The following is a 22575-nucleotide window of genomic DNA, read 5'->3' as shown; positions in this document are numbered from 1 at the left end:
GACAAGGCCGGCGTTGATTAACTGCTACGCTTGAGAGACGGCGTCGGTGCTAAAGGCATATGACTGAACTTTGAGCCAGCATTTCGTGTCTTTTGGGCAAGCGAGGCTGCGTTTTGCGTTTTTCTCCCTCAGTTAGGAAACAAAGTTGTCAAAACACGTTTTTGTCGGTTTGCGGTTTGAACTTTTGATAGCTTGTGGAGCATGACAGTACCACGTTATTTCAGAACATTATTGCATTTGTCCGTATGGCTACACTGTTTGGTTGGTTGCGAAAACCCTTTTATTTTGCCATTTGTCGATTGCTTGTAGTTATACATTTAAGATAGCTCATTCCGCTGAACCCATGTAAACAGAGGTTATTAGAGGAGAAAACTAGTAAATCAATTGCTATTTTCAGCCATACACTTCACTTGTAAAATTGTAAAAATCCTATACAAACGCAATTCTTTGTTAACCTGTAGTTGTTAGTTTAGATACACATCTTTTACACATTCAAGTTTGTAAACTTAATGACAGCAACACATACTTTATTGCACGTGTTCCGTTTTCTAAAGACTTGTGGTAACAAAAGACATGAGCCCGCCTGCTGTTTAAGTCGTTAGAACAGAAACATGAATGACACCTACACCAAGTCGGGGAGTAGTGCTGAGGAAGGGAGTGGAACCGAAAATGAAAGCGAAATGGAAGCAACGCCTCTGAAACTGCAATTCGAAGAAGGCGGTGAAAGGTTAGTGTTAGCCAGGGCTGTAACTTTGTGAGTTGTAACACTTGTGCAAATTACCCCCTCCCCTACTTTTCCAGCCAGTGGGCTAATGTTTAAATAAAACAAAAATTATTTATCTCACGATTTAAAGTGTGGTGAAAAAAAACCCGTACAGGAAAAACTAAATGCAGGTATTTTCCATGCGACTAGTTCAAGGCGCCTTGCTTTTCTTGTAAAAAACGGTTCGGTACACATTCCAAGGTGCACTAGCGTTATGTAAACCTAACAGTTCGCATTCGAAGGTGAATGTATTTGGCCCCCCTCACAGCATAACCCTTTTCGGTATTTTATGTACGAAATTTACTAATTGAGCCACGTACACAAATTGCGTTGTTAACTAACAAAAGTTTTTTTGAGAGTACCGTCCACAAAATCTATAGACTTACAATCGAGTACGTTATCCATTGCGTTAATGTGCCAGGATCAGATGTTGCAAGCGCTACATTTTATATAACAAAAATGCAATTTTTATTTAAATTAACAAAAAGTAAATTACAAATAAGCGTGATGCATTGAGCGCACAACAAACATGACATACGGAATTTAATATAATAGTGTATGTACAGTAATGAAATATCAAGTCAGAGCCGACTTAACGAATCAAAAAGCGCCAATGGAAAACACGTTTATGTCTTATAAACGGATCGTACTTAACAGTCAGGAACTATTACAGTATATTCCCGGGCAAAATGACTTGTCAATCAACCTCCTAACGCTAGGCCTTCTTGCAGGTGCCTTTGTGGGCATTTTTTTTTTGCCAACATTAGAACAGTTTGTGCACATATAATTGTTTTTAAATTGTATTAAATACTGAAAAGCTTAGTCGTGTATAAATTTAAACTGTGTACTGCAGCAACAAGGACTATCATCAATCTTGCTTATGTAATTTAACCAATTTCAATTTTCGTACCAATACCTATATCCTATATTTTGTTTCGTTGCCTACTGTTACCCAGTGTTGTGACGAAGTCACTGTTTTTAAATGACTTGACTTAACCTAAGTCGTTTTGGTAAAAAGATTGACTTGAGTCTTTTAAAAATGGACTTGAATTGGATTTAAGGCGTTGAGTAAAATTACTTGGGTTGAAATTAAGTTATTTTATTTAACATTTTGTTATAAAATTGAGCTATCTAGCTCATTTGTTAACAGTAAAACGATCCGACTGCTAGGCCTACATGTTGTAGCATTTTTTCTATTCGTTTTGACTTATTGCTCCAAATCAGACGAGTTTACCGATTTTAACGGTTTAACGTTTTATTTTGGTATTAGTACTAAAATTGGGTAACTGATGACTTGGACTGGGTCTTGCTATTTTCGTCATTTTTATTTTAAAATGGCTAGTTTAAAACGCTGCCGTTGGCCGATAAGGATTTTTTACAAACCTATTCAATATGAATATTGAGTATTTATTACTTGTATAATACAGATTGTAACATACACAACTGCTTCCTATTCAAGAAAAACACTGCATTACTTTCGTTTTTTTTTAATAAAAGTAGATGTTTTTTACTGGCGATAAAACACTTCTATAAAATATATGTTTTCAAGAACACTACTTTAAAATATCTGCTGAAATTTACCGATGCCGAAATATCGGTTGGAGCGAAATCTTCGCAGAAAATGCCAGTCAACCAACAAATCGTTACACTGTAATTTGCCTTTGTAACTTCACTTAAGCGACGAGGAGACCAAAAACGACCAACACCAAGCGCCACCTACCGGAAAAGGTGCTGTCTCTAACAAAGCGGCTGCTGGGACAAAAAAACGCCCGCCCTTCCTCGAAATGATTCAAGACGCGATCACCAACATTGCCGATAAAAAAGGAGCAGCGGCTCAGGCCATCAAAACCTACCTGATCGCCAACTACTTGCTTTCAGATGTAAGTGACTTTGTACTTGGTTTTTAGCAGACTTTTCGTGTTTTTCAATTTATGCAAGTCGAACTTGAAAGCTCAGTGGCCCTTTATAATCTCATTCTCGAAAGTCTTGTTCGGTAATTGTGTGTTGGTAAAGCTCTAATATTAAATGAATGTATAAAGACACTTTTGTCCTCCTAGGTTCGGTTTTATTCGGGCATTACACTTGGCATTTACAAACGAAATAATATTAGAAATGTATCAATTGCTGCATTGATTCACACGAATCCAGTAAATAGTTTGTGGTCTTAGACTGCATAACTTGATGCCATGCAGTAATGTGTAACGCAACAAGCTAAAAAGGTGCGTTATTAATAGAGCGATTATTTTTTTTTCACTTGAAAACTTTGAAATATTCACCTTGATCTAAAAAAATATTTTAGTCAAATATTTGACTTATTAAAATATATTAATTTAAACAACGCATTTTATGAAGTACTGTATTAGAACTGCATCTAACGACCGGTTGAATACGAATCAGTTATTGTTTCGGATTTCAGCAAATTCCTAAAAATGTTTCGTTGATATACAAGTCATATCAAAAAGACCAAAGAAAAACAGGACGCTTGTTATTTTAGAAAATGGTGTAATAAAACAGTTTAGCTGACATTCAAGGTAAAAATAATTGTAGAAGAATAACAAAGTCCTCATTATCGAAATAGAAAATGGGATAATTGCATACAACGAGCACAGTAAATAAATTTTATTACATTTTAAGTCGAATAAATGCCGCTTACTTAAAAGGTGTTACTCATATGTGGGGTTGGGACTAGGGAAGGATTAATCAATACCAGCGTCTTTGCAGTTTAACAATGCTTATTGATCACCGGAAAAGTTAATGTTATTTAACTTCTATTACCAAACGTGTAACGCCCCGCTTTACATCGTTTTGGCATAAATAAAAATGGTATTGCATTTTAAACAACATTTAATGAATAATTTAGCCTTCTAATGCATGAAGATGTACATTGTACGCTATCCGTAACGGATCTTGTTGCCTGTTGGTTCCATTCAAATTACCATTACCATATTATTTTTTTAGAATTATCGGTTATAACGCAAGGTTGCCAAATTTGCACGGCAATATAAAACGTAACATACAATAGCGATACACAGCACAATCCAGCCATAGGGCCGATATAAGACCAAAATCAACGTCGGAATAAAACATTTTACAATTGAACCAAATTAGGACGAATATCCAATAGTCGTAACATTAATGGCCAGAATGAGGCCTATACAACAATTTACCTAACCCCAAACCCCACCCCTAAGTACATAACAAACTTCCCTAATAATTTCAATTCTAACCAATTTTCTAACCACAACCATTACCCAACAAGGACGCATAACAGGATAAAAAAATCCGGTGCCAAAACAGCGGCGTCCCAAAGGCGCCATTTAAACCAGGGCGTCCAAACGTCGACACCGAAACGGCCTATGCCAGACCCATGGCCCCCCATCGTCCAGTACCCTCTAATACCTACAGTTTCAGGCGTTATTTAGGCCTTATTCCGCAGAATTCAGGACTTATTCCGACAGGTTCTTATTCAGACCTCTAAGTTCTTGTCGTGGAAATTACTGTGTATTTTGCTTTATAATGTCATTCAGTGATAGTAGTATGATTTTATTATCTGCTTTACCACGGAAAATTCGGTAGATTGCGCAAATTCTCGCCCTTAAGCAGTGGTAATAAATTTACATCGCCACGACAACGCCGGTAGTCGTGAACAAGTTTAACACTGGCAATATCCGTATTACACTTGCAAATATTTTATTTAACCTTCGCAATGTTACACCATCGCGCTCATTTGGGCAGCTCTGTGTCGAAGCCGAGCCCAAAGATCCTCCCGTGTCTTCATATGCCTTTGCCTTGATCGGGTTGCGGCATCTCGTTGAAGCCGGGCCTTACGTTCTTCTGGTGTCTCCAGTTGTGTTCGGATTGCTCGCGTTGCCGCATCTTTTCGAAGCCGGGCCGTGCGCTCCTGTTGTGTCTTTAGTTGTCTTCGCATAGCTCGGGTTAAGACATCTCGTTGAAGCCGGGCCTTGCGTTCTTCTGGTGTCTCCAGTTTTATTCGCATTGCTCGCGTTTCGGCATCTTTTTGAAGCCTGGCCGTACGCTCTTCTGGTGTCTTCAGTTGTCTTCGCATTGCTCGCATTGCGGCGTCTCGTTGAAGCCGGGCCTTACGTGCTTCTGGTGTCTCTAGTTTTATTCGCATTGCTCGCGTTGTGGCATCTCGTTGAAGCCTGGCCTTACGTTCCTCTGATGTCTCCCGTTGTTTTCGCATTGCTCGTCTTGCGCATTCTTGTTGAAGCCTATTCTTACGCTCGTCTGGTGTCTCCAGTATTTTACGTGCTGCATACGCTTGCAACCGATTTCGCCGCTGCTCTTCAGATTCTGCCGCCCTTAAAGCCCTCATGCGTTTTGCAGCAGGTGTAGTAGAAGGGGTAGAATGTTTTTTCCGTGGCATTTCTATTAACAAATAGTGGTTGGTTTTGAAACAAAACGTATAGTATCATACACAGTTTAAAAGTTAAAATCAAAAGAAACCAATGTAAATATCAATGTATCAATTGTTATAAACCTAACAATTGATGGGGTGGTGATACAACTTAATCGCGAGGGATTGGTACACTTATTAAAGCCCAAACACCAACTCTATTTTCAAATTTTGTTAAAGTTGGGCAACTGATTTTGGCTGTTACTTACAGAGGTACACTAAAAATGTTTTAATTGCAACCAAATATACAACATTTAACACTTTTAGGGCTCATAACGAAAATATATATTAAGCCCAGAAAACACTAATTTGAACAAAATGTTAAATATACCATAAAGCATAACACCAAAGAGCGAAGTGGCAAAATTATGGAGAAAATTTAAGGACAGTTTCTGTGGCAATAGTAATATTTTATGCTTGGTATAGTTTGCTATATTGCTTGAACTATATCATACAAAGACTCATCCCCATTTATTTTGCCACATTTTCAGTTCACACATATAATACAGTAGCAAATGTGGCACTAAAAATATGCAATATACAACTGAAAACAATAAAAACGGAATGGTGTATATTAAATGTATTTTTCTTAAATTATTTTTTTTAACTTCAAAAGGGCTACTGTTGCTTGCTATTGTCATTTCTGGGTTAAAATGTATATTCTGCCAGTTGCAGGTTTAGGATTGACACATTGTAAAATGATTGCATTTGTAATCGTAAAGAATCTCCAGTTAATGGAGAAGCAAATAGACCACTAGGATGCAAAAACATTACTTTGACGTCATATGTTTAATAGTCGGAATGTATAACAAATGCCAACCATTTGTTAGCAAAGTCTACTGTTAAATATCTAGCTATATCTTAACAAGAATTTTTTTGTGAACAAGTTAAGTAAGATACAAGTTCGCTTTTTTTTTTTGATTTTTACTTAAAAAGGAATGCTTATTTACCATGAGAAAATGACAGTTGGTGAATGTGTGCTTTTACAAATTCACACAGAATTTGCTTTAATTTATAATTTGCTGCTCATAGGACATCTGTAAGCTGCCGCTACCCAGCCAAATGCATGGTCTCTTTGCATAAGTTGCAGCAAATAAGTTGAAAACTACATCAAATTGAATATCTTTCCTATGATAATTGAAATCAGTGTTTCTTTTTTGTAATAGCACTTTTTGGGCTTGTCAGATTCTTGTAATGCCCCCCTGTTGCAACAAACCTGGTAATTAATTTAAGATGCTAGATTGGGAGGTGGCAAAATAACTTTAAAACATATCGTTGAAAAATTATGCCATAAAACAAATAACTTAAATTAAGTTTCAATACATTTGCCCATGTTGGGAAACACTGATTTAAATCAATGAATTATTTTATATTTGCATTTGTAATGCTGCACCATCCGTAAAGTAGTGTAGCTGTTTTATGGGAATTTTGCTTGAAAGGTATTGTATTAGCTAATAAGGTATTTCTGGAAACAATGTTGTGTCATGTTTCAAGCAGTCTAAAAATTTATAGTTAAAGTTTGTACCAAACATTTGTTCAATCAATTTGTATTGCATCTTGCAATGAAATTGAAATGACTCTTGTCCTTCATATGAATTGTTTATAAAAATTCTAAAAATACAATATGCTTTGCTGCACTGCAAAACTTGACATTGCAACTCTTAGATCATGCTGATAGATCATGCTCTTAGATCATGCTGATATGCTGATATGTCTTTTTTTTGGAAATAATTTGGCACTCAAGTCTCATTCTATGCTCTTACCACAACTGGTCAAAATCAATTTTCAACATCAGAAACTTTACCGGCATTACTGTCAATATTCTAAGAAAGCTTCACAAACAAATCTGGATCATGATAACATGCACATAAACACATAAATGTCTTACACAAGCGATTTTTACTTACAATATTAAATATGCCATATAACTTCTACAACCTTTTGCCATGCAGTCGCTGACCAAACCAAACTCTTGCCAAATGTCCATTAACGATTTTGTTCGTTGCTGCTGTGGTTTAGGGCTCCGACCCAAGCTTTATTCAATCTTTATCACTATAAAAAATATAAATGAGGATTGCTACCAGTTACGGTGTTAGTACATAAGTCAGGATGTTCGCTTCTGGCTTCCTGCAGTGGTGTGGGCATACCTCGGAACTTGAGTAAAGCGCTTGCCGAACAATAGGAGCAGCGGCGTCACACTGGGCCCACAGCGAGGGCGCGACTTTTCCTTTTTGTAAGTGCCTGAGGGGCATTTTCTCAAAAACTTCTGGCTCAACAACTCAAAACCTCCTAGTTCAAAACTTTTTTCAAACACCATTAGCGCAATAATCTGCGTGACCGTAAAATCAAAAAATTAGGTTCATCCTTCATGGCCTTGGTAAAAAACAAAAATGTAATGTTGCGATATTAAGACTTTTATGCTGAATGACTTCTTGCAGTATGTTTATTAATCACGCAAAATTTTAAGCAAAGTACGCCAAATATCTCATTTATTGCAGCGGTTTTAACAGTAAGCAATTTTCACTTTCAACGTGACCATAAAAACAAATTAAAAGTCATCGCATGCATAAAAATATAATACAATTTTGCAAAATAAGACTTTTATGTCGCCTGATGCAGATGTTTTGAAAACAGTGTGAAATTATTATTAATAAGTTATTAATAATAACTAAATCTACCGATTAGTTTATAATTGTTTTTTTCTAAAAATATGTAGTTTTGTTATGTTTAAATGCTGCGGCCTTATAACACGCGGATTTAGCAACTAAAGTATTATTGTAAATTTCTATATTATACCGCACGTGTATAGCAGGGCTCGGCAACCTACGGTCCGCGGGCCGGATCGATGTAATTCATTCGGCCCGCCACCTCTTTGACAAATTAGAAGCTATTTTACATACTTTTTTGACTATTTTAACTATAGAAGTGCGAAGATATTTCACGCTGCGCCCGAATGATCTTTCTACATCCCGTTTGTTGACGTTTTGATGCTGTCTTTTCAACTAGATCAGCACTTCTTTACCGTTGCGCGATGGACAGCCTGCCAAAGTGCGTTGCGGAAAAACGGAAAACGTATAATTTTCTATTTTCAGCAATTTAATAAAAACTTGCAAGAATTTAAAAGAAATGCCGGTTTACCAAAAAAAAATCGCGCTAGCTTCGCTCGCTAGTTGTGCCTTGACTTAAAAAACTTTAAATTTTATCGCGTCCCCCAAAGTAGTTTTATTACACTTTTCATTAGTAGTAGGCTATGGATGACGACGTGCGAACTCGACTTTTTAACCAAACAAACGCCTTTTTTCTCGCTTTGCGTTTTAAATAAATACGTTTTTAATTGCAAAAACGATCCCAGGCCTGCCTGATTCACAGTTGCTGAAATGCTAATAACACAATTCTTAATCATTTTGTGCGGCCCGCAGAGACCTTTCTGACTTTGGTTTTGGCCCGCGACTAGTTAATACCACCCCATTAGTTAATACCACTCCATTTTTGTCTAATAGTTAGGGTTTCTACACTTTTGGGGATTAAGTCGGGACACTTCCAAATAGTAGTTACCAGATCCAGCATTTTTTGTGGCCATTTAAGATTAACGTCACAAAAATAGGGCATAGCATCACGTCACCAAACTTATAACTTTAGAGCCCTTTGTTGCTAGTCAAATCTCGCGCGAATGTGCAATTAAAAATAGGACTTAATGTAGGCTCATTGCTCATACAGACAGGTCTTGAGTTGATTGCAAACACTGCAAAAAATAATATCTTCTACTACTAGACTACTATGGAAACACACATTCTGAATGTATTTATTTTGTGCCAAACTATGGCGCGTTTGGCCGAGAAACCGCTGTTTCAGTCCACCCGCCAACTCAATCGGCGCTGCAAGTGTGCGATTTTGGCTATTTTGTATTGCAGTCTCGGCATTCGTCGGAAGGAGACCGAGCGGATCGGACTCATCTTGAGCGAAGCTTACAATCTCATGATTAGAGACAAGTTATAGCTTAATGTGACCACTTAGTGTGCACGTGTCTTTGTCTTACTGACTGTTGTTCTTCTTGTAAACGATCACAGTTTCACGAAAGTTTTCTTGCTCGAGAAAGTAAAGTGAAACATTAGTTTGGGTATTGTGGTCCGTACTAGTCTGCGACACAGACAACTCCTATACTAGTTAAAACCCAAGCAATTAACCTCTGGACCAATTACACACCATAGTGACGTACCAATTACATTCACATTTAACGCAAGGAAGTACAAACACACATAACCTACCACTCTTCACTAACTTAACAAAAAAGGGGTTAAACTTAAGCCAGAAATTTGAACGCATTGTCATTTTCCGCGATCCACAAATGACGATATCGGAATTGGTTGGATGAGCTAAATTTAATGAAAATCAAATATTTTTTCAAACATAGCCTTGGTTCAAAAAGTTTGACAACCCCTGACCTATGTTATTAGTTGTGAGTACAAATAACTGCTCTATCCTAATCCTACTGTTTTTGCAGGCAGTTATCAAGCGAAATTTTAAAACGCAAATGGCCAAGGGGATTGAGTGTGGAATGCTTATTCGACCTAAGCCCAAGGCTGGAGCCAAAGAGAGTGTCGGTAACCAAACGTATATTTTAGTCTTTTGATCTTATTGTAATCGAAAAAGCTTGAAGCAAATGCTACAGAAATAGTTAATTGACTTTCTGCATCCCTAAACGGACACCTAATTTTCAAAGCTTACAGTGTTGAAAATAAGTACAACTACTACCCTAATGTTTTCTTCGTTGAACAGGACAAAATTTGTTAATTTGCAATAACTGTAATAAACTAAGCTACCTATAGTTATACCAAAATCGGCGCTTAAGGCAAATTACAAAAAAGGACACAAGTGGCACTGTTGGCAAATTTCATTTTTAGATTGACGAAATTTCACACAACCGTGCTTCATCGCGTTAAAAAAGTAAAATTACGTTGATGTTGGTTTCATTGCACATTACCCAATTTAATATTTGCAATCAACAGTTACGCGATGCTTCGCATACTCTTGCGTTGGCCCTCGTATCAGCGAGTTACTATTTTACTCTATACGTTTTATCGCCTTTTACTCTGTGCGCTTTTTATTCTTACTCTGACCTGATGAAGCACGGTCGTGCGAAAGCTAGTGAACTTAAAAATACAAAACCTGGTCAATTTAAAAATGTTTTGAGTTTTTGAATAATTCAAATATGACTATAAACCAATATTAGAAGGGATTCCTTGTTAACGGTTTGACCCGCCCTATTATATTATGGTCAGGATTCAGGTGTGAAGCATTTCAACCTAAATCTTTAACAAAATAAACTAACGGTGTATTGTTCTTAAGATCACTTTTTGATGGCGTCACGTTTAGATGCAACTTTGTGAGATCAATTTTATTACGTAACGTAAGGACGTAAATTTGTAACGTAATTTTTTATTTTGTTTCATCGCCCCTCCAAAGAAAATACTAGAACCGCTCCTGATTTTGACTACCGTGATAAAAAAAGATAAAAAAACTTAGTTATAACTAGCCTATAATTTGTTTTTAATTTACACGTTAGGTAAAAAAATAGCCAACCTATTACAAAAGGCAAAAACACTGTTTACAAAATTAACAAAATCTGCAGTGATATTTTGAAATTTTTGTTCAGTTAAAATATAATCAAAGTTTACAGATGATCGCAATATAGGTTCAGCTCGAACTGCGTTTTTGCTCGAAATAGTTGTATAATATATATCTCTCATTTAGACAATAGTACTGAACATTATTTGTTCAGTTGTGTCTTTTTTGGTGGTGATTTGCAATAATACCAATTACTATTTCGATAAATATGCTAGGAATGAAAATATGATGGGCCTAAGTCAGGGATGGCGAACCTTTTCATCGCGAGGGTCACAAACACGACTTTAATCCATACAAAATGCTTACAAAGTGTAATCCTTACAAAATGGTCATACATTTAATTATTTGCTAATTTTATGCGAAACTCTGCTGCGTCGTTTTAAGTATTATTGTCTGGGTTGGTAATTCAAGGTTTTTCGATGATTTCCAAACTCTAAATCCCACAAACATTAAGAAGCTAAATAGTTAACAAATGCTGCAGCATTTTTATTGGATTACAGGAGTTCAGCAGAAAGCTTTTCAGCATGGTTTATTGGTTTAACCACGGTTTTTAGAACCGATTTGTTAAAGTGCAGTTAATGTAGGCCTACTTGTCATTACAAATTTTTCTCTTTTGCTGTCTATTTTAGGTTAAATTTTTTCTGAACGTTGTAACGAAATGCTTTATGCCTGGTTATTATGACGTAAAAATGCAAAATATCTAAGTTAAAATTATTTTTTTTTATTTTTAGAGTTGATTTGTACATTTGTAACTATGTTAAGACTAAAGAGTTTACTGTTTAAATTATATTCATGAGTTGTTTTGTATATGTTACGCTGACATCATCCTAATTCCACCAGGCCTGCAGGGACGCTTCAAACTCAACCAACAATGGCTGAAGCAGCAGAAAAAGTTAAAAACCAAAGTCAAGAAAAAGACCAGCGACAAAAGTGCCAAGGCCAAGGCTGCTGCGAAGAAAACAGCTGCCAAGGTAGACAGCGACAAGCTGAAAAGCCTGAAGGAGAAACCCTATTCTGTAAAGGTAAGAACTAAGTTTTTAAGTAATAGACCAGCTTCCTGTTTTGAAATGAAAGCACTTAATCTTTGGCCTTATTTTTTGTTAACTTTTTGCAGCTGGCTCAGGACAAGGTGAAGCAAGCGCGAATGTCGCTGGGTATGTCGCCTGCAGTTGGAAAGAAAGTCAAATCAGCGACCGGAGCGAAAGCTGTCAAAACTGTAACTGCCAAAGCAAAAACCGCAAAGGTACGCTTTTTACGTTGACTTAGACGTGCGCTTCTGAACTGAACTTTTCGTCCGATTAATATCTTTGTTGTTAATTTTTGCGAAGAAAGTGTTAAATAAACTGCTTTCGACTATTAGGCAAGTGAACAGTCAGATTTAACCCCTGATCATAAAAAAAACTTGGCGTCGCAACACATGATTTGATCACGCGCTTAGAATTATTACCTTGTTGCGCAGTTTAATATTTTGTCCTTATCGATCCATGATCAGTCAGTTGGGTTGATTTCAAACTTTTTTTGTATACTTACTTTACTTAACGTTAAAACTATGGTTGTTGAACGATATTAGTAACGTGTTTTAGTCGTTAGCTAATTTTATTGGTATGGCGACACACTATACCAGGGGTCGGCAACGTACGGCCCGCTGATGTAATACATCCAGCCCGCCGCCTCTTTGACAAATTACACACGAGTCCATTTAACATACTGTACATTTAACATACTGTACATTTTGACTATTTTAACTTGGTAATTGCAAAAAATTTTCGCACTTTGCGCGAATCATCATTTTACGTCCGCTTTGTTTACGTTTGATGCTGTGTTTTCACCTAAGATCAGCGCTTCTTAACCGTTGCGCCGTGGAAGGCAGCCAAGTGCGTCGCGGACAAAAACGTATTCAAAATATTGAACATATATTTTTTAACATTTTTTTTTCGGCAATGTAATAAAAACTTTTAAAAGTAATGCCGGTAAACGGCTTAAAGTAATGCCGGTAAACTTTAAAAGTAATGCCGGTAAACTAAAGAAAAATCGTGCTCGCTTCGCTCGCCAGGTGTGCCCTCAGTTCAAAGGTTAACAAACACTGAACTAGATTAACTTTAAATGTTATCGTGTTCCCTCAAAGTAGTTTTATTACACTTTTCATTAGTAGTATGGATGACGACGTGTGAACTCTAATTTTAAAACAAACAAACGCTTTTATTGCTCTGCGCCAACATTTTACTGCCTCCTTAAAAGTAATTAAACACATTTTAATTGCAAAAATATCCTAGGCCCGCCTGATTCACAGTAGTTCTAACATTTTAACAACACAATTCTTAGTTATCATTTTGTGCGGCCCGCAGAGACCTTTCCGAGTTTGGTTTTGTCCCGCGACTATAAAAAGGTTGCCGACCCCTGTACTATACGGGCCACAACACCTACACTTTTTCAACATTGTAGAATTGAAAAAGACATGGACGCAAACATGTTTCCAAGAAGTTGTTCAGCTTACCTTAAATTCCACAATGTTAATTATGAATTTTCTAGTATATGCTCAAAATGGGACTGGACTTCGTTGTGTTAGACTAGTTAAACAGTAACATTTTTTTAAGTTATAAAACCTCAATATGATAACAGCAAAATTATTTTCTCATGTAGACCACCAAATCCTCGACTACAATATTTAAACAGTAATTGTTTTTTTTTTTCAGACTGCCACAACCAAGAAAGCAGTCAAACAAACAAAAGCCATCAAAAAATCTCCAACAGGTTTAACTCATTTATTGAATTATGAACTAAAATTTTGATGTTTTATTTTTATAGTAGATGTTGCAAAACCCGTTATGTAAACCTAAGCGTCTTTCAGAATATTAAATACAGATGTCCATGTATTTGTCTACGTTTTTAACGCAGATGTTTGTGTCCATAAAACATGTACTTTGCAAGTGCAAGTGACGTGACTATTGTTACACAAGGGCCAGCTATCCATGGCTGCGGAGTCGGTTAGAAACCACCCAACACCCGAGGCGTCCCCGTGGGAAAACATAAAGTCAAAGTTCCGAGTTTGGCACTGACTATACAGCCTGGATCTACCCATTTAAGTAACCAAAATAGGGTGGATATATACAGCAATCCACTCATGGGGGTGTCATGCAACTCGCCTACCCACAACAAGTAGCTAGTTCACCTATACCCGCAATAAGTAGTAAATATGTTACACCAATAATGACTATACCACCTTTACAATTTACAGCAAGTTGAGCAGTTTTTAGCCTTATATTTTTCGAATTTGAAACTGCGCATGCGCACGTCGGGGGACTCGGGACTAGTTTCGCGTAGCCGTACTCCAAACCATAGTCCTACTCTAGCGAAATAAACCGCGGTCTTGCTGCTTTTTAGTTTGGTTTTTGTTATGATTTTTGAATGGGCGCTAAAATCACTTTTACAGCTGCACGTTCACCAGCAAAGGCGAAAAAGAAAGAAGCGGCGGAAGCCAAACCAAAGAAGAACCAGCCGAAGGCGGCCAGTGAAGCAGCCACCAAAAAGACGAAAGAAACAAGCGCAGCCGCAAAGGGCAAAGCCCCGCCTAAGAAAAAAGCGAAAAAAACATAAACTGTTTTTGATTATTTCTGATCTGCTTTTTATTTCGATGGCGGATGAGTTTAGCAATAAGCGCCAGTTTTCAAAGTTTTTGTTTGCCTTATAATACATTAAGTTGCTTGTGATAATAGCATCATTTGTTGGTCGCTGTTGTTTGTTGCCATTGGCACTCATCTGTATAGTAAGCTGCAAAAAATACCAAAATCTTCGTAATTCTCTCTTAAACCCTCTTGGCCAAGCACGAGAGAAATGGATATATTTTAGTTGGCCAATGGCCTCGTTTAAATGGCCATCAAAAACCTTTTAAACAAACAAACAATTGTTTTTTACAGAGAATTAAACTAATAAACCACAATTAACTTTATAGAGAATTAATGTGGCTAATGCAATGACCGCTTTCTTAATTTTATACTTGCCAGGGATAGCATTTGCATGACGGGACAAACCTTAAAAAGCTCTGATTAACACTTGCCTAATTCGAGGGTGGATTTGCTTAACCAAGCGCAACATCCTTAGATTTGCACTAAGACCTTTGTTAATAGCGACTTGGCCCTACATTGACATATGGCATTTTCTGGTTTACGTTCTGGCAAACCTTCTGCAGAGCGCTGAATACTATGTTCGGCAGCTTCTGAGTTTCAAATAAAGTAAAACGCCTGTTGAGTACAGAATACGTTTTTTGATTGCAAAAACAAAGATAAATCTGTAAAATTCATATCAGTTTAAAATAACTTCGTTAGGCCGTAATCTTTGGAAAAGCTGTAGAAAGAAAAGTTTATTTATTACATACCGAAATTATAAATTTAGTTTTAGAACATGGTTGTTCTATTACGCTTTAGCTACAGGCAGACTTAGTTTGCTGCTAGTTTAGGTCAACTTTAGTTGGTATAGAAATGCAATTTTATCAACAATAATTGTGACTTAATTATGGTAGGCCCATTTCTCGTTTAGATTTTAATTTAGATTTTCTTTACGCGAATATGAAAGCTTTGATTCAATTTTAATGCAATTTAGAAATGCTAAAATGCTTCAAATTGTCCAAGCCAACAGCATTAAAACAAATTGGTTTTGTTAATTTAGCAATAAATGTTGGATGATGACGTTAACATGCGCTTATTCTGTATCAAGGGTGATCAGTTGTTAGATATAATATTTACCGGCTTTTGTGTTGTTACAGAAGCCTAGTTTACAGAGAACTCGAATAGGCAGTGTTCTGAAATGCCCTGTTTAGGACGATTGGCAGTGTGTAGAAAAAGCAGATGTTGAACCTTGGCTTGCTGCATTTTTGGTTAATTCATTCGTTAATTTGCTTCCACGGTAAGTCAAGATAACTTGAATAGGCCTATGTTAATGTTTATTTAGTCTTCATTAAAAGACAATTAACTGAACAAAAAAATATTGCGGCAATAAATAACTTTACGTCTAAAACTGCAAACCAAAATTTCGCTTGTTTTGTTATTGCTATACTCATTGGGTTTTGCCCGTCTTAATCTCAGTTGTCCTACATTTCGCATATGGCCAAATGTATCGTGAGAGGATTTAGACACATCGTACCACAGCATTAAATATTTAATCTGGTTAGGTCATTTGTTGTTATATATTTGGCAGTTTAAACACTAGACTATACATAATGGTTATTTAATTTGTTGAACAAACTTGTTATTTTGTCACTTCCCTAAGTTATCAAAAAATAAGAATATACAGCATCAAACGTTATGAAAAACACTACACAGTTATTCCATTTGGTAAATACTTTACACATTTTTTGAAACACTGAGTTGAAATTATATATATTAGTTACTATAATATTTATGCCAATTTATATGTTAAAATTGCTTAAGGTTTAACTAAAAGTTTATTTTGATGTTATCAGACGAGTAACTAAAAAAATGTGTTAAGTATTCTATGAATTTGTCGTCCCCGCTTTTAGTAATACCAAGTTAAATTAAATACCATGCCATTGTGTTTAACAATTAGCTTTAAATCTGGTGTTTAAGACGCCAAATAGTCTACGTTCGTATAGCGCAGATCGTCATTTCGATTTTTGAAAAAGTCTAGATGACGCTGGTCTAAAATCTTACCACAGCCTTCAAAACAACTATTAAATCGACGCACATCTGGGTTAGGGTACGGGTTAGTGTCTGGGTTTGGGTGGGTGAAGCATCATTATTTTAACACAACTTGGTCCACTAACACCCCAACGCAAATAATGTATCAGCCTACGTTGTGTCAGGATTGCGGAAGAGCGCCCTAGATTTTACTAATAATGAAACCAAATCTTTTTCATTTCGCCTTGAAATGTTTTAATCTTACAAAGCCCTCAAGTCCACTGCTTGAATAACAACTGATGTCTAACAACTTCCATCCAACTATTTCACAGGAGGTTCGACATTTCGTGTCATCACACCTTTGTTTGAGGAGGCGATAGAAGGTGACAGATTTGTGTTGCGTTGTTCCTACGCTGACGAGCAACCGCTAGACACAGTTTTTGTCGTACTCTGGCAAAAACTGGACAGTCTAGGTTCGGCCACTACCGTCTACAATTCCCAGGTACAGTTTGGGGTGTGTTACTTTTGCACTGGAACCCTTACCCGCGTTGTTTTCTTCTATATAGTGATTAGAATTTATATTGGAATAAGAGTGGGTAATTATAGCCACTTTGGCCAGAATTTCATGGCAATATTTGCCACTTGGCGATGTCAACCGCAGTTTACTGTTAACAGTAACACTAAATAACTGTAACTTTCGGATATACTTTGAAACCATGCCAATTTAACTTTTACATGAAATTTAATTTAGCAGTTCAGTGGTAATGTTGATTCGTCTGAAAAAATGTTTTGTTACGTCACATTGCTGGTAAGCAGTTCGAGAATGTGGCCATAAACGTAAGTGTAACAATAAGGTAAATTGAATTAGTTTATTTATTTGCTTTCATATGCTGGTTGGAGTCACAAGGCAAAACCAGTTCTAGTTTGTGCAACTTGCTGGTTGGTACGTGGCCTATTTGTGAAATTTTTTAACGTTTTTATAACCCTGCGTATTACCTTTTGGAAGTTAACAATTCGCGGAAGAGGATGCAGCTATTAAGAGAACCTATAGCAGAACATACAGCGACTATTAAACAGTACAAGAAGACTTTACAGATGACAATACGTTTTTCATTTCTGTCGACTAAGGAGACTATTTCATAGCAAATGTAATTTCTTTCATTGTTCTTTCGCAGAACTCGCTCGACCAAAAGCACCATGGAGGCAGACTTAAGCAGGTAGGAGGTGCTTCCTTGGAGATATCCCCTGTTCTCAAATCGGACGCGGGAAAGTACCGGTGCCAGGTCACACCGCTGCCCAGTTTCGAACAAGGGGAAGCCCTCACCGAACTTGTAGTAACGTGTAAGTTTTCGAAATTAACGATGGTTTGGGGTTGTATAACTGCTTTTGTTTGTTTCTTCGATTTTAAATCCCGAGTTTAGCATGACTATGCTTTTCAATGACATTGACACTTTACTGTTTACCACCGCCTTGCAGGCCATCTAATATGATTGTATAATTATCATGAAGTATTCCATTGTTATCTTTATTTTATAATGTTTATAGAAATAATTTTCATATTACCTATACCGTACCGCTTTTTATACCGTGATATGAAAACGGTACATTTAAGGTTTCTGTCTTGTAGAGGTTTCACCAAATCTAATGTCGTTTTAGACCCGCCCCATTTTGAGACTCCGACGAACTCCACCATATACCTGGACAAAAATGCTGACGTCAACTTACCCTGTCGCGCAACTGCACTTCCCGGGGATATTGTCTACATTTGGTAATGCTTTTGTGATTTTGCCAGGCGATTTAAATTTTGATTTTGTTCGTAATTAATGTATTTCGTGTTTTTGCTTCAGGTACTTTCACGGCAATGAACGCGATATGGAATCCGCGTTAAACGTTCATCACGATAAGCGTATTTGGTTCGTGCAGGGAAAAAGCATCCATATTTCAGGTTAGGATGTTAATCTAATAAGATGAATTTTTATTTGTCTCACCTCCTTTTACTTTTACGGTAATTACATACCTAATAATGACTCCAAAAATGACTAAAAATCAAATCGATTTTTTTTAGATTTCTCTCAATCTTTGGAGGGGTTGTATCGATGTCAGGTGACTAATCAAGTCGGAACAAGAAACTCTTATTTTCAGCTTTACCTTAAACGTAAGACCAGCAATCCAGCATGTTAGAATTGCATATAGTATCTAATTTTATGCCGAATATATACGTTAACTAAATCATAAAGAGTGGTGTTATTAATTACTTTTAGATAGTTGACTGTTAAATAAAGGCATTAAAAAAGCTAAGTTTGAAAAAGAATGTTGTAGCCTATAAATATAATGTAACTTTTGCAGGTCCTATATCAACAATAGTCATAACGTTTTACTTTGTAAAAAGCATTTACCAGTTATAGCTATCGTGGTCCTTAGATTGCCTGTCAGTCGTAACAGGTTTGTCAAAAAATGTTGCTTCCTCCAAAGTAAAATGATACAAAAAGTAAGACCTGGGTTCCATTGTCTGTGAGTTAAGTGCAACAATTATCAGATTTGTTTTGTTTTTAACCTTTAAATGCTACGACCATAACAAATTTTATATGCTCCGTTCATTAAGAATATTGATAAAACGACACGTTTCATGTAGGTCCAGCCGTTTTCATCGATTACCCCGACCAACCGGTAACCGTCACTGAAGGTAATGACGTCACAATGATGGTGACGACACAAGCTGTACCCGACAATGTCACATTCAAGTGGGTCTACAAGGAGCAACCAATCGACCTTTTCGGATGGTAAGTTATTTACTAGTACACCGCATTCAACGACAACGAGACATTTCTCATTTTGCTTTATAAACTGTTTTCAGGTCTAGTGTATTTGGATTTGATCAAAGTGAAGTGTATCCGTATCTAAGGTAAGAAAATTGTATATTTCTACTTAATTGGTGTAATGTGAATACATGATTACCATTTTTTTACGATTTTGTATTCTAGGATAATTAATTCAGGCATGGATAGTCGTCTGGAAATCAAAGACGTCACTCGGAAAGTAGCGGGAGTATACGCTTGCGTCATCAGCAATGACGTAGGAACACCTACACGCGTCAACATCACCTTGGATGTTCACTGTCAGTGGAGAAATTTTTCGGTTTTTAACTAATATTATTTTTAAGGCTTATTTGTATGTTTAACAAAAAGAGTTGAATTTTCGTCAAAAAAATTGATTTTCATGTAATCATTTTATAGTGTTATAGGTTGTAGATATATATAGGTGAAAGTTTAAATTTGTATAGTTTAACTACTCATACCAATTTAACCAAGTAAAAAAAGTCCATACTTTTCCGTTTAGCCATCTTTACACGATTGAACGAAATAATAAACGTTTTAAAATCACAAATTACTTTTTACAAATGTTGTAAGAAGATTCTTAAGATCTTTGTAACCACTTCCAAAACTGGCATGCTAAAAATTGCAGTAAAAAATATTTCTCATTGTTTTTTTGTTTTATTTCGCATCGCTTCAGATCCGGCTACCGCTAGTTACGCACTCACCAGCCTTGCGACGACCTTCGAAGGCGGGTCAGTGACCCTTCCGTGTGGTGGAAAGGGAAATCCCCGTCCCTGGTTCGTGTGGGAAACTCCCCTGCTCAAAACTGTGTCGTCAATCCCAGACAGTCGGACCAGCGACAGGTTTAGTCTCAGCCCCTCGGGAAATCTTACCGTGGACCCCGTTTATCGCAACGATTCCGGAGTGTTTCGCTGCAAGACCTTCAACGGGATTGGCGACGATCAGGAATCGACAACTAATCTCACCGTTCAGTGTATGTGTAACCGGAGCAACAGTTTTGTTCGTTGCTGTTTGCTTGTAAGACTGGTCGTTTAACACTCGACATTATTGCGAAAAAGTTACACAATCTATACAGCTTTCGTTGTTTTTACTATCTCTCCTCATTCTCAAGCTATTTTTTTACGGTTTAAATGCCAGGAAGGATACCATAACCAGGTGTACAATATAGCAACAAAGCTTGTTTAACTTTAATTATGATAGAAATTCTTAAAGAAATGAATTATACAATGTGTTGGTAGCAGAATGTCGTCGGAAGCATTTTAAACTACTAAAACATATTAACATCTTTAACGACCCTACAGTAAAAGTATTACTGTCGGGTCCCATTGTCCGGTGAGCATGTTTCAACTATATTTTAAGATAAGACTATATTTTTGTAACAGATGCTCCAGTGTTCCTTCATCGTACCAGAAGTCGTTATGTAGTGAAGGCTGGCTTGAACCTCACGTTCGATTGCTCATCGACCGCCCTTCCTTCTCCAACCTACACTTGGTATGGAACTAATAGGGAAAGAGTAACTTTTGTTGGCGTGACGTAATTGATCACCTCGGTACGTTTTTATTTGGTACTCTAATATGGATTCGTTGTGTTGTTACACTTACAGATACGATTTATGTCTATAGCTACGATTATGCCATAGGGAATAAATGTAAAGCAGTACATACTATTCTGATGTAGAATGGGGAATATTTTTCACATTGTTTAAATAATTTAGTGTATATTTTTGAAAGTACTTAGCTTTAAATTTACCAATAACTTTGACAAATCCGAATACCGGCAGCTTACATTCTTATCTATTTTTCCTACAGTTTCGTGTTTCGTCAATTTTTATTGTTTTACAAGCCATAAAGAATGACTTTAAATGAGTTTAAAAAAAACCTAAGCATAAGGATGGATTATCTAATGCAAGGGACCGATAAAACTTAAAATTCTATGTCTTTTAAGGTTCAAGGATAGGCAGCCCATTACAGCACACAACGACAGCCTGACTTTGGGAAACTCCTTGACTTCACTGCACCTTGTCAACGTCACTAGTCACCATCGGGGAATTTACCGCTGTCAGGCCGAGAACCATCTCGGAATGGTTTTCAACGAGTTTCAAGTTAGAGTACAGTGTAAGTTTTTTACAGATATTAAACCCAATCGTCCATGGTCATATTTGATTTTGTACCATACAGGTGATGGAAGCCGTGAAACTGGACGACAGAATTATTTAGGACGGGCTCGTATAGCTTAACCAAAATTGCTAAATCAAATTTAAATAGTTTAAAGCTGTGTCTTTTCGCTGGGAGTAATCTTGGTAATTTGCGAAATCTATGGCAGAAAGGTAATGAGGAAATGAAACAAAGTATTTTTATATGGTTTGTTTTAATTCCAAGTTGCTGTTCTCTCTGCTTTAGTGAACGGCTAGTTATTTTTGTGACTATAGACTTGATGCATCTCACTGTTACAAAATTTCTCTTAACTTATAGCCTAAATCAGGGGCGGGCAACTTCTCCAGTCAGCGGGCCGGATATGGTAAAATTAAGTATACTTGGCGGACCGTATTCCTGAATTGATACATTAATCGTGTATTTATCCACCTATACAAAAAATAAATCGTATTTGGTTGTACTCTTTGAACACAGCAACATTTTCATTGCACAGCAAACATATAGGCCTACTGCTTTTTGGCTGAATTGAGTGAACACTCCTTCTCAACTTTTTTATGACGAAATATTTATTGTAAATTCTAAATCTAATTTTAACCCAAAACAGAGAATCTAAAAACACAAAAAAAACAAAGATCTAAAAACGAACAGTCACTATTATTTGACGTGGTAAGCAAGGAATGGGGGATTTCGGCAGAATGTGGCGACATTATCATGTAAGACCGAAAACAGTCTGCGGCCACTCAAAATCCCTTCGCGGGCTGGCGCCGCTTATATAACTAAATGACTTAACTTTAGCGCGAGTAATTTCTAATTGACATATTATCAACCCCTCCATTTTATCGCAGTTGCAGCAGTCATTCATCACCTTTCCGAAGTGCGCAGGGTGCTGGTCGGAGACAACATTAACATCACGTGTCTTGTCCACGGTGGGCCACTGCCGGCGCTAGAGTGGTCACATGCGTTTCGCTCATCGGACGTTGGTATCGCAGGTGTCATCCGAAACGGTACCCGGGGCAGAACCGTTGTCCTTACCAAGGATATTGATTTCAGTAGTCGAAGAAGTACTTTGATGGTATGGTGATCGCTAACGGTATTTAAGCTTAGTCAACGGCGTTCTTTTTCAAGTTTAATGTCAAATTGCAGATCATGCAAC

At 36.9% G+C, this 22575-nt stretch overlaps 2 protein-coding genes across 3 annotated transcripts in view; one reads left to right on the top strand and one right to left on the bottom strand.

Moving 5' to 3' along the window:
- Nucleotides 1–611: 611 nt before the first annotated feature.
- LOC146167508 (uncharacterized) overlaps nucleotides 612–22575 on the top strand; it is a 55201-nt gene continuing 33237 nt past the window's right edge. Inside the window, 20 exon segments of the mRNA XM_083385882.1 lie at nucleotides 612–727; nucleotides 2442–2643; nucleotides 7289–7291; nucleotides 9682–9781; nucleotides 11646–11827; nucleotides 11920–12048; nucleotides 13499–13556; nucleotides 13701–13737; nucleotides 16790–16937; nucleotides 17611–17776; nucleotides 18092–18203; nucleotides 18283–18380; nucleotides 18501–18590; nucleotides 19068–19215; nucleotides 19290–19337; nucleotides 19417–19550; nucleotides 19946–20242; nucleotides 20652–20760; nucleotides 21214–21383; nucleotides 22268–22494. Of these exon segments, the coding sequence (XP_083242008.1) occupies nucleotides 612–727; nucleotides 2442–2643; nucleotides 7289–7291; nucleotides 9682–9781; nucleotides 11646–11827; nucleotides 11920–12048; nucleotides 13499–13556; nucleotides 13701–13737; nucleotides 16790–16937; nucleotides 17611–17776; nucleotides 18092–18203; nucleotides 18283–18380; nucleotides 18501–18590; nucleotides 19068–19215; nucleotides 19290–19337; nucleotides 19417–19550; nucleotides 19946–20242; nucleotides 20652–20760; nucleotides 21214–21383; nucleotides 22268–22494 (2574 nt within the window).
- LOC146167509 (uncharacterized) lies at nucleotides 2843–7501 on the bottom strand. 2 transcript variants are annotated; one of them, XM_083381077.1, is made up of 3 exons: nucleotides 7328–7501; nucleotides 7119–7224; nucleotides 2843–5152 (listed from the first exon to the last, which is right to left on the bottom strand). In XM_083381077.1, exons 2-3 carry the CDS (start codon nucleotides 7165–7167, stop codon nucleotides 4473–4475), a joined length of 729 nt encoding a protein of 242 aa, XP_083237203.1. In that variant the 5' UTR covers nucleotides 7168–7224; nucleotides 7328–7501; the 3' UTR covers nucleotides 2843–4472. The 2 variants fall into 2 exon arrangements, with proteins under 2 accessions (XP_083237203.1, XP_083237195.1); XM_083381069.1 differs by having other exon boundaries at nucleotides 7119–7501.

This window comes from Ascidiella aspersa, chromosome 1 (genome assembly GCF_963924565.1).
Source record: "Ascidiella aspersa chromosome 1, kaAscAspe10.2, whole genome shotgun sequence".
NCBI classification, from domain to species: Eukaryota; Metazoa; Chordata; class Ascidiacea; order Phlebobranchia; family Ascidiidae; genus Ascidiella; species Ascidiella aspersa.
This window is presented reverse-complemented; position numbering and strand designations above follow the sequence as displayed.